We start from the raw sequence: 14,946 nt of genomic DNA on the forward strand, positions 1-14,946 counted from the left end.
TGCCCCAGGAACAGTCTGTATGTATAAAAGAACTTTATACAGTGAGAGTTAAATTCAGCAGTATGTTTTCCCATAGAGTTTGAATTATTATCTGATATGAACAGTCTGTTAACAGCTACACCTAATTCCAGAATTGATGCTACTGCCTGAAAAATTCCTGAGACGATTTTTACATTATTTAGTTACTTACAGGAATATGTTCTTTGGAGATAACGTGCTAAAGTTTTTCTTCTCTGAAAGCACCACACATAGTACTATGGAGGTAACATGTCCATAGTAGGAGTACGAATTCTTTATTTGGGGAAAAAAAAAGGAGCTTACTTATTTGTTGCTGAATTCTTTGTTAACAGTTTCTAATGTGATTGCACAAGACCATCACCAAGTTCAGTTTAAGCTGAGTTTCTTTCTTTTAAGTGTTGTGCTGTGCTTAAGATGTTATTGATGTATAAACCACTTAGTCATGTGCAAGTTGTACCAAAACCAGCCTTAAGAAGGCTTTAAACCAGCCCTTTAAAATCTGGGCTCTTCCAAAGTGAATGTAAAACACTCCTGTTCTTCAAGAAGGGTGAGAGATCACCCATTGACCAGACATCCCTTTGAAGGTGCCAGTCATCTCTTCGCCTACTTCACGTTCAGCTCACGAAGTCTAAGTTTCACCCTTTACAACAATTCTTTCTCTCATCTAACAACGAAACTGACTACTCGGTGCTGGAGAGAGAAATATTTATTACAACATACTTAATTTGGCTTTGCCTCTTTTGCAAATCATTGGAATTGTTTTTTTCAAGCATTCCTATGCTTAAATGAGACACGTCTATGTATAGGGGACTTTTATATGTACTAACACTAGCCTATATATTTTATAACACACACATATAAGAACAAAAATTGTTTATTAAAATAGTTATGAGGTCATATAGCACGCTCTTCACAATATTAATTATTTTACAGACAAAACGTCAAGTATGTTTCTGTGGGGTGGATTTTTTTTTCATTTCTATTTTTTAACACAAACGAGGTGTTTTCCTCCCATTTTTGAATGTCCGTTTTTCACTCATCCAGGTGATCTTGAAAGTATTCATCCACAAGAGCAGATCTGTCTTCTTCGCATTCCTGCCAAAAAGGACACAAAAAAAGGTAAAACCTGACTTTTCCCTAGTGGCTGTTGTACATTGTCTCTTCTGTGACATTTTATTTTAGAAACCACAACAGGAACAACATCTAATAGGGTTCCATAAAACATGTAGCAAAACTTTCTGAAAAGCAATTTGTCCTTAGAGCTATTGAAATTGTATAGGTCAAAATCTAGATCCAGGTAAAGAGTATAAAACTGAATTGAAAAATGGAATAAAAGCACTGGACTTGTTCCTTAGGATTTATAAGCTGAATAATAAAACTAGAACAGATTTTAACACAGCAGTCTTCTATCATGTATTTTACACAATAGAGTTTTTTATTCCTAATCTATATCTCATGTACAACACATGGGTTCAACACAGGAATTATCAAAGGCATCTGAACAGTCATGTAGGAGAAAATCTTAGTGATCTTAATCATCCTTCCTGACCTTTGAAATTTACAATTCCATTATTTTTGAAACCCAAAGTATTACTTTTAAACACAACCATTTGATCAGTCTGCATATGCAAGATGATATTAAAGAATTTCACTTTTGTAACTGTAAATGAAGACAATATAAGCACTGTCATTAAAAGACTAAACAAGGCTTATTTTGAACCATACTAAGACAGTAATTTATTAGCAAGGCAAAGGACATATTTATACGACAACTTGTATTATGGATACTTTTTAATTTTTCATCTTATCATCAGAAGTACCTTACCTTTGGTTCTTTAAATTCAAGATCTTCTCCATACTGAATGGTAAAGTCTATGTGCTGCAGAACTATGTTTATACTTTCCTCATCAGAGCGATCAAAAGGTAGAAATCGGACCATACCGTAGTCATCAATCTAGAGAAAGGATTCAAAGGATGTTAGTAAGAAAATGCAGTAAGTTAGTTCTCAACCGCAGCACCCTAAGCCACCTCCTTAAACCACACTTGTGTCTTCCTGGTCTGGACTGCTAAAATAGCATTTAAAGCCACACTGCGAACCAATGGCGATTCCCCACTTGGAACACCTGGCTATCAGTTCTAACTTCTACCCAGTAGAAAAGGCCGTTTTCCAAAATGGCTAATAGAATATTGCTAGAAAATGTACTGGCTATGATCCAAATGTTACTATCAAGAATCTTATGCTAATCTGAAAAAATAAAAAACTGAGTTAAAATAGGCAAAAAGTAAAATGCTCAAGTGCCTGAGAATCTTTTAGATCCTGGCTTTGTTAATAGATCTGGTAGGTAAATACATAGTTTTGGGGTGAGGGGGGGAGAATTATTATAGTACAGCAAGGAAGTCAGCAACCATACAATATGGTTTATAAATACAGGACTGAATTTAAGGGTACCAGTTAAAAAGCAATATACCTACCAATCCACATATAGATTTAGTCAACTTTTTAAACATTTTGCTTTTCAATATATTTGTAGAATCTTCTATCATAGAATACATATCTGGATCTAAGTACCTGGGAGAAACAAAGTCATGGTTAACATCAAAAGAATCCCTGGTCACAAAGTAAATGAGCCATTGTGCTTTTATAAAGCTACCAAACCCATCTATCATTCTGTGACCCGAACGAACAAACTTCGTACCAGGAGAACTTAAAATGTTTAAAAATGTTTTTGTAAGTATTTGAATATCTCAGATTGTGATTGCTAGTGGAAACAACTGAAGCGTTTTTTATTTTCTTTTTGCTAATACACTTGTATACTCAAGAAAGCTTTGAGGAAGATCACAGGGAAAAACTTACAATTTTGTAATTTTAGCGCAAATGTAAAAATAACACATAAGTAATTCAGTATGTTCAGTATCAAAAACCGATAGGATCACCTCCAATTTAGGTTTTGAAGTACAGTACCCGGGTGGGCACAGGACCCTGCAATGTCATTCAGAATGACACAAGTTATTCAAAATAATTATTTACAGAAAAATCCAGCGATACGTACAAATATAGAGCTGGCCTTTTGACTCTGACTAAATTGTAAGCATCCCATCTAGAGGTTTAAAGACTATGTTCAATACAAAACATCTCAAAAAGAGTATGTTTTAACTGTGGGAAACATTAGACTGAATTTTGAGTGAAGTTTACCTCAAGATATTACACTACAGAGTACATAATTTTTTGGAACTTACTTTTCTATCTCCTTCTTGGCTTTCTTGCTCAGCAAATCCATTTTGGTCATGATGTTAATCTGTGGAATCTCTAAAGATATCATTGCACTGAGTGCTGCCAGAATTCCAGAGATAAACTTAAGGAATATGAAAAATGATGTAGTTAAGTACAGAAAAACACAATACAAACATGCAGGACACTCTACCACAGACCAAATCTAGCTAATGAATATATGAAACATGGACACGAGGCCAAGTGGGCAGTCCTTATCCCTGTTGGAAAAGGGAGGTGCAGAGCTTCCCACCTGCCACCTTATTTCCAGAACCTCAGATCTGGGTCTGCCACTGAAAAGGCCATTGCAAAACTCAAAGCCTATCTCAGGATTCTTACCGCTAGACGGGGAAAGTGGCCTGGTCTCTCTCCAGATCTGAGAAAGCTCTCACAGAATCACAGCAGAATTCAGGTTGGAAGGGACTTCAGAGGTTATCTGGTTCATACAACTGCTCAAGCCAGAGTCAGCTTCAAAGTCAGATCGGGTTGCTCAGGGGTTTTGCCCAGACAAGTTCTGAGTAACTCCATGACCGTACACTACACAATCTCTCTGTGCCCCTCTTCCAGCCTGACCGCTCTCGCAGTGCAGGATTTTCTTCTTTACATCCAACTGTAATTTTCTTAGCTGCAACCTGTGTCTGAGGCAGCTGAAGGCAGCAACCAGATCTCCCCTGGCTTAGCATTCTTTCCTCTGGGCTAAACAAATCCGGATTCCTAAATTGCTCAGATTTCTTGTTCTTTATCCATACGAACTTTTTTACAACAGATTTCAAATGGATACCTTAAAAGATTCCACCATAAACTGAGAGTCCACCAGAAAAACTCCACAGACGCGGAACTCCCACTGCTGAAGCTGCTCCACCAGCTGTTTCATCACTGGCAGATGTGTGTAGAGTTCGATCTGACCTAGGGCACACTTAGGATGTTAGTATGCAGAAACGTGAAGCTAAATGTAACAGTTCACAGTTATCAGTTATATAAATACAGGCATTACACTTAATATGAATAAAACCTGATAAAGAAAGCACCTTTCTTTTCAGGCAACTCTGACTGTATTTGGATCAACTTATACAGGAGAAGTGGAAAAGAAATAGAAGGGGTTTTTCCTCCCTTGACCTCCAATTAGTGTTAGTTAGCAGTTGCCATAGCGTTCCCACACTGTGTGATGCTATTAGAAGTCAGTGCAGTCACCCAGATATGCCTGGGGCTAAGCTCACTTCTCAAACATCTGAAAGTGACTCCGACAACTGTTAATAATGCAAAAAAAAAGTGTGAATGATTATAACCAACAAAAAAAAAGTACTGCAAATTTTATACTGCATATGAAGAACGATACCAAAATGTAGACATTTATTTACCTGGGCAGTCAAACAATATATAGTCGTCCTCCACATGCCCAAGGCTTTCCTCTAGCCAGTTAAAGTTATTGGCAAAGTATTCCATGCAAAACACCAAGCCGCCATTGGGACCAAACCTTAAGGATTCATCTTCCATGACGTCATCCACTTCGATTAACTCACGGATGTCTGGAACAACAGACACACCAGCCGGTTTCAGTCCCTGTGCTGATGGTGGTGCCCAGGGGTTGCTGCCGTCTGCTCCCGCCGCTCACCTGCCATCACCGGGTAGCTGAAGAGCTCCGCCGCCGGGTCCAGGTTCACCACCTGCACGGCGCGGCCCAGCGTCTCGCAGTGCTGCACCATGGTGGCACAGTACGTGCTCTGCAAGGGACACGCACACTGTTAGGGACTGCCCGCGCCACTGTCATAGAATCATAGAATCGTCTAGGTTGGAAAGGACCTTTCAGACCATTGAGTCGAACCATTAACCTAACACTGACAAAACCATCACTAAACCATGGCCCTCAGCACGATGTCTGCCCGGCTTTTAAATACCTCCAGGGATGGTGATTCCACCACTGCCCGGGGCAGCCTGGTTCAGCGTTTGATAACCCTTTTGGTGAACAAATTTTTTCTAATATCCATCCTAAACCTCCCCTGGCACAACTTGAGGCCGTTTCCCCTTGTCCTATTGCCTGTTCCTTGGGAGAAGAGACTGACCCCCCCTGGCTACACCCTCCTTTCAGGCAGTTATAGCAAGTGAGAAGGTCTCCCTTCAGCCTTTTTTTCTCCAGGCTGAACACCCCCAGCTCCCTCAGCCGCTCCTCACCAGACTTGTGCTCCAGACCCCTCACCAGCCTCGCTGCTCTTTTCTGGACTTGCTCCAGCACCTCAATGTCTTTCTTGTGGTGAGAGGCCCAAAACTGAACCACGTATTTGAGCTGGGGCCTCACCAATGCTGAGGGGGATGATAACTGCCCCAGCCCTGCTGGCCACACCATTCCTGATACAGGCCAGGATGCTGGTGGCCTTCTTGGCTACCTGGGTACATTGCTGGCTCATACTCAGCCGGCTGTCAACCAACACCCCCAGCTCCTTTTCAGCTCTCCAGCCACTCCTCCCCAAGCCTGTCGCGTTCGTGGGGCTGTTGTGACCCAGGTGCAGGACCCGGCATTGCCCTTGTTGAACCTCATACCATTGGCCTGGGCCCATCCACCCAGCCTGTCCAGGTCCTTCTGCGGGGCCTCCTACCCTCCGCCAGATCGACACTCCCGCGCAACTCAGTGTCGTCTGCGAACTTACTGCGGGTGCACTCCATCCCCTCGTCCCGCTTCGTCCCCCCCGCGCCTCACCTTCCCGCTGCCCGCCGGGCCCATCACCAGCTGCGCGTACCGGGGCATGGCGGCGGCGAAGCGGCGCCAACTGGCCCCTCCGGCGCCCCGTAGCCCGCCTGGTCACGTGCCGCGGGTTAGCCAATGGCGCGCGCACGCCGGCGCCCAGGCCGCGCCCTCCCCAGGACGGAGAGCCGGCGGGCTCAAACCGCGCGGCGCCACGCCCCGTGTCGCGCGGCTCTCGCGAGACGGTGGCGGGGCGGGCGCACGTGCCGCGCGGTGTGTGAGGGGACCCGCCGCCGCCGGAGGAGCAGGAGCAGCCGCCACCGCCGCGGCCTGAGGGGCCTCCCGGGTAACGCCGCGCCGCTGCCGCCCCCGCGCTCCCCCGCCCGCCCTCCCCGCCGCCGCCCCGTCCCAGCGGCGGGCGGCCTGTCCCAACGTCCCCGGCCTCCCCCCGCCGCGGCCACCAGCATCCTTCCCCCAGCTCCGAGACCCTCCCTCTCCTCCCGTACCGTGGCTCTGCTTCCCTCCCCTCGCCTCTTGTACCTCAGCATCCGGATCCCTCAGGCACCCGGCGCCCTCCTTGCCGTCAGCTCTGTCCCCCCGTCCCACCATGTCGGGGATCCCCGTCACCTCTGGTACCCCAGCGCCCTTCTCCTTCCCCCCGACCTGCCCTCACTTTTGCCCTTTACAAGCCAGCGCTCTCCCTCCCCTATTTGGCATCTCCATGGCTACTCTAACAGCCTTCCCCTCTCTGTGACCCTCTACCGCCTTTCCCTGCCGTCCCCCTATCCCGAACCGCACCATCTCTGGTTCCCTGGCATTTTCCCTCAGCTCTCTTCACTGCCCAGGCACGGCTTGTACAGCGTCCTGGCTCTGAGTCTTCCACACACGTATCCTGCCACCTCCCATGATCCTGGAAGACTTCTTATGCATTGCAAACACCTTCCCTATTGATTCTTGTCTTCTAAGCCCCTTGCCTTAAAATGCGTGCATGTAAACCATTGCTAATTGTATTAGGAGGTTGAGTTTGGTTTGCTTGTTTTGTGGTGTTTGGGGTTTTTTTGCCAGTGTCCCAGGATCAGATTGTAACTCTTCAGACACTGATGTAAATGTCCCCTTTTCTTTGCATACTAGCAATATACTAATTGGCAGTACCTCCCCCCACCTGCTGTTCATAGGCCACTGATTTAACATGATACTTCACATTTTGCTTAACCTGGTATGTTCTGTACTTCCATGTGTTGTTCTGTCAGATCTTTATTTTACATTGTGGCACTTTGGATTTTTTTCCCCTTGTGTGCTAGAATTCCATGCTGCTTGGTATCTTTTGCAGCCATTTACCCCATATTTTTTCATTATTTCTTAGCTCCTATTTTTTGCTCCCTGATCTCTCCTGCTCTTCTTACAATTGTACCTCTTTTCTCTGGGATTTGTAAGTGTCTGGGGTTCTTGTTGGGTTGAGAAAGATGGGAATAACTTTAACCGAGAATTTAGGTCCTGATTCTTTCATTCTGTGATCTCCAGGCTTGTGACATGGCCACAGATGTAGCTGAGCCTGTGGTCCCTGACTGCAGAGGAGACGTAAGGAGCGGTGCCAGGTCAGATGCCGACTATCCTCTTCGGGTTCTCTACTGTGGAGGCAAGTGCTGAAGGGGCAGTTGTCCACGATTCTTACAATGTGCTGTTTGTGAGGGCAGCCTAGCATAAAGAATGAGAGATTGGAGATTTTCTCTTGGTCAGCTTTTATTGTGAAGCTAGACCATGGTCAGCTTGACCTTTCTCATCATCTTTCTGAAATAGCTTGTGTTGTGTGTTTTATCTGAAGCATTTTTGGTGAAACGTAGGGGTCTTCCCCCTGAGAGCTGGAGGTGCTAACAGCTTTTTGTGTGTAAAAGAAGTGGGAGTGGTGCTCAGACTGTGAATTGTTGAGCAGAGATCTCTTCTAGAAAGCCAGTAAGGCCTTTAACACAGAAAAGATCTCTGAGCATTAGTATAACAATAAGAAATAAAGTTAAAATTCATGAAAGTAATTGCTGTGCTGTGTTTAGAATTATTCTTTATTCATTATATTTGTAGTTATGTGGATGAAATTTAAAGGGAAGTAAATAATCTTGACAGGTATGTTTTTTAGATAGGTATGTTATTTTGCTTTGGGCTTGAATAGAGTTGCAGGGGATTAGGAAATAATCCCGGTTGTGTGTGAAAGTGAATGATTGGTTTGGGTTTGTTCTGGGGCCAAGCCCCTCATCTGGACATTGGCAGCTCTTGGAAAAAGGAAAGCTAACCAAATCACATGGTAGTTTATTAGGTATATCTTTTGTCACAGGTGGAACTGGTGTTTCTCTCTAACTCTTCCCAAAGCTGTAGGCTTCCCCTCCTTCATTGACTGCTCTTGCTGTGATAGTTTTATCCTAATGCAGACTGTACGTACAAATGACTAATGAGAGAAAAATTAAACTGTGGAGTGGTATCAATAAAGTAATTTAATTTTTTTTTGAGTCAATGTGTGGTTGTAATCAGAAGTTATGATGTAAGAAGTCATCTCTAACTCTGAAATACCATTTTGAATTTAACGCTAAGGCTGTAAGTGGAGAACTTCTTGTTGTAACCTGTTTTGTTTTTTTTTTTTTTTCCCCCTCCCTCCTTTCTCCAGTCTGTTCATTGCCAACAGAGGTGAGTTAACTTTTTTGTTGTCTGAGTTTCTTCTTTCTGTCGTGTGATTCCTGACTGATGATTCTTTCTGATCTTTTCTGGCTTTTCTTAATTGTAGAAGTTCTGTGCTTCAGCCACTGTTGTCTTTAGGATGACACAAGATTTCTTCTGCGCTAGTATAGTATTTGTATTCAGTCGTCTTCAGGAGAAAAGGCTGAGCTGAACTGCAAATATATTTTGGTGTATTTGTTTGTGATGTATTTTGTAGTTACTCTGCTAACAACGTTCATATGACCTTTCTTCTCTAGTACTGCGAATACATGCCTGATGTGACTAAATGCAGACAATGGTTAGAAAAGAATTTTCCAGATGAGTTTGCAAAACTTACAGTAGGTAAGAATCTTTTCTATTTTCTAACGGATATGTTCTTAGACATATTCAGAAATCTTTGAGCTTGCCCAGTTCTCATCTCTTCCCTTTTCCTGCTGCATCAAGTGTGAAAGTTAATAGTTTTCTTAGGACTCTGTCACGCTTCTGGATGCTGTGAAAATATGTTTGATGGTGTCAGAAAGCACTGGATAAACAATGTGTAGTTTCAGTAATAATGTTTGAGCCGCCTTAAGGTTCCTACTGTAACCAGTCATCCACGCACTAGTTTCCCATCAAAGTTAGTTTATTGGATTTTATGTCTGTACAGCGTACTGTGGATGGCTGGAGGAAAGGTCATTCATAATAGGGAACTTGTTGGATTTGGAATTTCAATATTAACACTATCGTTAATTTCTGTCTGTCTGTGGAAATTATGCGAAGAGACTGTATTGAAATTTTAACTGTATCTTTGGGCTAAGGCTTTTCTGAAGTCTAATTTCCGTAAGTGCTACAGTGAAGATGTAACACACATCAGTCAAGAGGCTGCTGCACTTAAGCGAAGAGTTCACAGATTTAGCAAAATATCACTGTACCTTACTTCCTGTTCCTGTAAGACTGTGGTTGTCTGACCACTAATTTTGCTCTCTTTCTTCTCCCCGCTCCTTTCTGATGCGTTTAAGAAAATTCACCTAAACAGGAAGCTGGGGTTGGAGAAGGCCAAGGAACTGCGGGAGAAGAAGAAGAGAAGAAGAAACAAAAGAGAGGCAAGGTCTAAATAGTTGATTGTGGTACTGATTTATAAGCAGTTTGGGGCATCCCTTTCTCACCTGCTGCTCTGGAGTATGGCACGGATTCCTTGCATTTTGGTTGTTAGCTACGCTTTGACTCTGCACCAAAGATACCAAATACCTTTCTTCCAGTGGTAGCGGAGTTAGTGCGGTGACATATGCTGATGGAAGAATTGGATAGCAGTAGTAGTAGCAAGTGAAAGATGACCTGCATCGTGCATCTCATTGTTCCTGTCATTGCTGTTGTACTTACTCAAGGAGTAATTCTTCTCAACCTAAAATCACCTGGTGTGCCTCCCAGAATACTTGTTTCTGCCCTGTTTAACAGCGGTTTGTAGATTGCCTGCAGAGTAGAACAAAGACTGCTTTCCTCTATTAATGTGTCATGACACTGCTTTTGCCTTTTTTCATTCCACCCCTCCTCTGTATTCATGTAACAGTATTTGGGTTTATGCTTTTAACACCATCACCTATGTCTCCATTAACAGCTATGTCTCTTCCTAGCAATACTAATGAAAAACACTTTCAAAACCCAATTTTCAAAGATGCAAAATTCATGAAACAATTTAAATACACTTTTACCTTCTATCATTAGAGTTCTTTCTGTTTAATTAACATGTTTTCCATCATAAATCAGAATTCTGGGGTTGTCAATATGCGTTTGCCTGTGGAGTGTCAGTTGTGTCTGTAGTGTTTCAGAAATTAGGGTTAATAGCCCAGTAAGATTCAGATTTTAAGCCGCCTGTCACTGCAGATGTTTTATTTTTGTGTCTTGGTAACCAGCTATGTTTACCTTGTCAGTAGGCTATGCGTAGTGACAACAGTAACTTACGTTCTGTAGCTTGGATGCTTTTCCCAAAGACTTCAGGACATTTTCTTTCAACATGTATTTATTGCTTGGGGTGGTATGGTTAGTTTTCAGTTGGGTTTTTGGTTCAAAAATAATAGTGTTTAGGGATTTTTCTCATGGAATCGGAAGTTTTGTGAAAACTTATGGTATGGTGTTAAGTATGGTGGTATAAGATGGATGGTAAAAAAGAGAGTGAGGAAAAACAAGCAAAAACTTACTAAGACACTGCGGAAATTTACTGAAGAAATTTTAAGACAGAATTTACTGTCTTAGATTATTGGATGTCAATTTATAGTTATGTAGAATTGAAGGTGCTGCATGTTAGTAGTAGTCACAAGGGGCTAGTTTGCTTGTCATAAATTCTTTAGGTTTTCATGCTGAGAAAGCTTGAGAACATGAAACTGGTTACCCTGGAGTAACTTGATGAGTGTATACAAAGTTAACAGAGATCTTAATCTGACTTGTAGAATCCTAATGAGTGGAATATATCTTTTGCATGCTTTGCTCAGACTAATAAATGCCTGATATATGAAGTGTTCCCTCAGGTTGGCCTAGAAACAGACAGTAAGAAAGATGTTAAATCATGTGGAAGTTTGGCAGTCAACTACTGTATCCGGCTTCTGTTTCAGAGGCGTGGTGTTTTCTGCTAGCTCATACATAGATATACAGTTCATACTGGGGTCGTGCATGGATATCTAGAACTTAATCTGCTGTTTACCAGCAGCCATAGTAAGCATGTCATCATGGCCTGAGTAAACGGACATGAGTAAGTTGCTTTGCCTCAGACACAAACCCTGAGGACGTTAAACGCATGAAAAACATTAAAGTAACAGTTTGTTCCTAGGATTGCAACCAAAGAACAATTGCTGAAAGAAGGGTTAAATGTAGACCAAATGCAGCAATTAGTAAAGTGTGGGGAAAGCCCCTTGTTTGATAATTGGAACGGGGTTCTGCTGTGCATGCTGTACTTTAACGCACGGTTGACATGCATATATTGTTATTTATTGTAATATTGAGCTTTGATGACATGGGACCTTTCTTAAACACTAAAAAGAACCCAGTGTGAGACAATGTGCAAAATATATTTTTGTTTACCAATACTGATGGGGAGATAACAGTTTCTTTGTTCATAGGGATGAAATCTGACCTTATACGCTTTTTTCCTTGATTGTGTCATCATTTAACTAATTATGCAACCTTATACTCTTGTTTTAAAGGGGGAAGAGGTCAGATAAAACAGAAAAAGAAGACTGTACCACAGAAAGTTACAATAGCTAAAATTCCTAGAGCAAAGAAAAAATATGTCACGAGAGTATGTGGCCTTGCAACATTTGGTGAGTTGACTTTTATTATGTGGCTTTTGTTGGTTTTAGATGTGCTTGCCTTTAACCTCATGATGTTTCTTCTGATTGTATTACATTGAGTGATCCACTTCCGTCTGTGTGAGGTGAAAGTCCCAAGGTACTTATAGCAGTTCCAAAGCATGCCAAAGGCACACTGGCTTCCCTCACTGATAAATTAGTAAAAGTCCTTATTTCCACAGTGTTTGCAACTAAATAGGGTTACGGGTTTTTTTTGAAACAGGGCTTCCCATAGCAATCCACTTGTTAGACTTCAGAGTAGTCTATTGTCTTTAATTATAAACCTGTTTATTTTCAAAAAGTTTCTTATTTCTATCAAACCTGTAAATATGTTATTGACAATTAATTTACCTATTCTTGAGACTGATTAAGTAAGGCTTTAACTGCCTTTCTAGTAAGGCAGTCAAATTATTACCAAAGTACACTAACAATGCTGTCCTACATAGCTTTGGTTCAGCTGCAAACAGCCACTTGGTGTTTATAACAACATCTTACTTCACACATTGATCACGAATTCTGTTAAAAAGGTAAGTTTTAACCTTGGTTGTATTAACGAGATACGTTACATATTTCCTGCATGAGAATATTGTCAGTCTTCTTGAGGGATCAGTAATATGTGCTAGCTTGAGCTGAAGTGGATATGTATCTTTGCGCTGGAAGCCAGTCTCAAAAATTTTTGGGATGTGTTTCTGAAAGGAACATTTTGAAGCACTTCTATGGAAAAAACTTGTTCAATAACTATGGAAGCTACTCACAACTGGAGGGGCTTTTTAATCAGTTCTGCATGTGCTGTTTCTGGTGAGCGCGTGTAGTGTAGACTTGCATAAACAGAATGCATAGAGGACATTCAGCGATTTTTGCCTTGAAGAGTTTGCTAGATTTGTAGTCAGTTGTTTTCTATGTAAACAACAGACTTTTGCTTTCAATGGAAATTGTAGCAAAGCTTTAACTGTAAACTGCCACTAGTTTTTCAACAGTTAAAACAGGATTTTTGTTTTAAACTTGAGAAAATACTTACATGAAATGACTGTACTTAAACTGTCCATTTTCCCATCAACAGAAATTGATCTTAAAGAAGCACAAAGGTTTTTCGCTCAGAAATTTTCCTGCGGTGCCTCAGTAACAGGAGAAGACGAGATCATCATTCAGGGGGATTTTACAGATGACATTATCGATGTAATCCAGGAGAAATGGCCTGAGGTAATAAACAGTTTCTTCTGTCGGAACTCTAGTTTTAGCCTGTGAGTTTCCAGTGATTTTTTGAAAAACTGTTTCATCTTTGGCGGCACAGGTTGTTACACAAAAATAAGAGACCAGTTGTTGCATTCCCACCTATGAACGACGAGGTTAAGGAGTGATTAAATTTGAAGTCAAATGTTGCTTCCGTTGTACAAAAAACATTAACTTCCTAAACATGTAGTGCTGTTACTGTGGATGCATTGGTGAGGAAGGCATGTCGGAGGAAGTCCAGCTGTCGAGTATCTGTGGCTTCTTTGTGACCGTTTCTTAAGGGTGAATGCCTAAGTATTCTTACACTGCCATCCTATTTTTTAAAAATCTCTTTAAAATATTGCAAAATTAAAAGAAAAAAAGCAAAGCCAAAAAAAAACCGCAAACAAACCAACCATGCACTTGTGCTTCAGAACAAGGAATCAGCTAGCTTGGGTTGGACTGAAGTGTCGATGGTTGAGAGGTTTGGTTGTGCCGCTGTAATTGCAAGCACTTTCTTTGTCTCTCCCTTGTTCTGGTATTTCCTGGTTGCAGATCTTTCTGAAATAACCCTGTTGGGACAACGGTCTTTGTTCAGATCCCTGGAGGATCTGTCCTATAGGCATGTGTCACTCGTGGATTTTACAGCAGGGAGTCTCGGATGGTGCTGTATACTTCTCCCACATTTCATTACATGTACAGTGGTGGATAATGAGACATGTAAGAAGCAAATATACCTAATATGCTGTCTTTCGGCCTTTTTTTTTTTTTCCCAGGTGGATGATGATAGCATTGAAGATCTTGGAGAAGTCAAGAAGTGATAGTGAAAGACTACCTTTATTTAATTATATGGTTATAAATGATGTAGCCAAAGTGGGGCTTCTAAATCCGTTTGCTCTGCAGTGAAACTGTGGAGAACCCATATCCTTGGCATTTTCACTGTTCTGTATAGGCTGCTTGGTTTGTTTTTTTTTGTTGTGATATTTGCCAAAGTTAAATTGGGGTTCTATCATGCTTATGCATGAAGTAGATTTAAATAAAATTACTGTTCTTCACTGAATACAGTTTCTGTTTTCTTTACAGCTACTTTCCTCTAACGTTTTTACAGGAAAACAACAATAATTTAAGTCATTAAAAGCTTATTTTTCATTTGCTGTCCTGTCTGCTGAACTTGAGTGAATAAGGCATGGGCCTAATGTACAGAAAGTGGAACCTCTCCTTTACCTGCATAAAACCTTAGAAATCAGAATGGGACAAACATTCTAAAGGTTTGCTAACAATTAAAGGGAAATGCACCTGGAAGTGGTCAGGCAATTGCATTAGATGATTGTTGTAGGTTGAACTATTTTATTCTATTAAATGGAAACACTGAGAAATGTGTGTGAAAGGTTTAGCCTGTTTTCATAATTCCAAATGAACTCCTAACCCTGCTGGTCTTGTCGGTGAGGCAATTTGAGTGGCTGTGTGCTTTCAGCATACTGCTAGTTCAAGAGTGGTAGTAATTAACTTTATCGTGACTGCTGTTTGTTTCTACAACCCGTGTTGGCAGTTGGGGTCCAGTGCTGCTCCCTGGACCCCTGCAAACAGCCTCGGGCGTCCATTCCTTTCCTTGGACTTCACTGCCCCATTTAATAACACTAAATGCTCCCTGGCTGCACAGTCCTGGAACTGACATTCTCCTGGCTCTGTAAAACCCAGATGAGATCAAACCCAAGGGGGCGACACATTGTACACCCTTTCCTCTACTGGTAAAGTTC

At 41.8% G+C, this 14,946-nt stretch overlaps 2 protein-coding genes across 2 annotated transcripts; one reads left to right on the forward strand and one right to left on the reverse strand.

Moving 5' to 3' along the window:
* Nucleotides 1–826: 826 nt before the first annotated feature.
* Nucleotides 827–6,120, reverse strand: GPN3 (GPN-loop GTPase 3). Its single transcript, XM_063351091.1, has 8 exons — nt 5,979–6,120; nt 4,899–5,007; nt 4,645–4,812; nt 4,068–4,192; nt 3,256–3,371; nt 2,491–2,587; nt 1,844–1,972; nt 827–1,113 (listed from the first exon to the last, which is right to left on the reverse strand). The coding sequence occupies exons 1-8, from the start codon at nt 6,024–6,026 to the stop codon at nt 1,051–1,053; spliced, it is 855 nt and encodes a 284-aa protein (XP_063207161.1). The 5' UTR covers nt 6,027–6,120; the 3' UTR covers nt 827–1,050.
* Nucleotides 6,121–6,153: 33 nt separating this feature from the next.
* DENR (density regulated re-initiation and release factor) lies at nt 6,154–14,249 on the forward strand. Its single transcript, XM_063351092.1, has 8 exons — nt 6,154–6,309; nt 7,485–7,599; nt 8,614–8,633; nt 8,921–9,005; nt 9,662–9,745; nt 11,837–11,953; nt 13,041–13,180; nt 13,966–14,249. Exons 2-8 carry the CDS (start codon nt 7,494–7,496, stop codon nt 14,008–14,010), a joined length of 597 nt encoding a protein of 198 aa, XP_063207162.1. The 5' UTR covers nt 6,154–6,309; nt 7,485–7,493; the 3' UTR covers nt 14,011–14,249.
* Nucleotides 14,250–14,946: the final 697 nt, after the last annotated feature.

Source organism: Chroicocephalus ridibundus, chromosome 13, assembly GCF_963924245.1.
Source record: "Chroicocephalus ridibundus chromosome 13, bChrRid1.1, whole genome shotgun sequence".
Taxonomy (NCBI): Eukaryota; Metazoa; Chordata; class Aves; order Charadriiformes; family Laridae; genus Chroicocephalus; species Chroicocephalus ridibundus.

What these genes read in the sequence shown, in the direction of transcription:
- DENR (XM_063351092.1), top strand. Translation starts at nt 7,494, where the DNA reads ATGGCCACAGATGTAGCTGAGCCTGTGGTCCCTGACTGCAGAGGAGAC. An exon ending in TCTGTTCATTGCCAACAGAG is followed by an intron (nt 8,634 to 8,920) that starts GTGAGTTAACTT and finishes TTTCTTCTCTAG; the next exon opens with TACTGCGAATACATGCCTGA. An exon ending in GAAGAAGAAACAAAAGAGAG is followed by an intron (nt 9,746 to 11,836) that starts GCAAGGTCTAAA and finishes CTTGTTTTAAAG; the next exon opens with GGGGAAGAGGTCAGATAAAA.
- GPN3 (XM_063351091.1), bottom strand. Translation starts at nt 6,026, where the DNA reads ATGCCCCGGTACGCGCAGCTGGTGATGGGCCCGGCGGGCAGCGGGAAG. An exon ending in GCCCGGCGGGCAGCGGGAAG is followed by an intron (nt 5,008 to 5,978) that starts GTGAGGCGCGGG and finishes TGTCCCTTGCAG; the next exon opens with AGCACGTACTGTGCCACCAT. An exon ending in TTGAATTTAAAGAACCAAAG is followed by an intron (nt 1,114 to 1,843) that starts GTAAGGTACTTC and finishes CCTTTTTGGCAG; the next exon opens with GAATGCGAAGAAGACAGATC.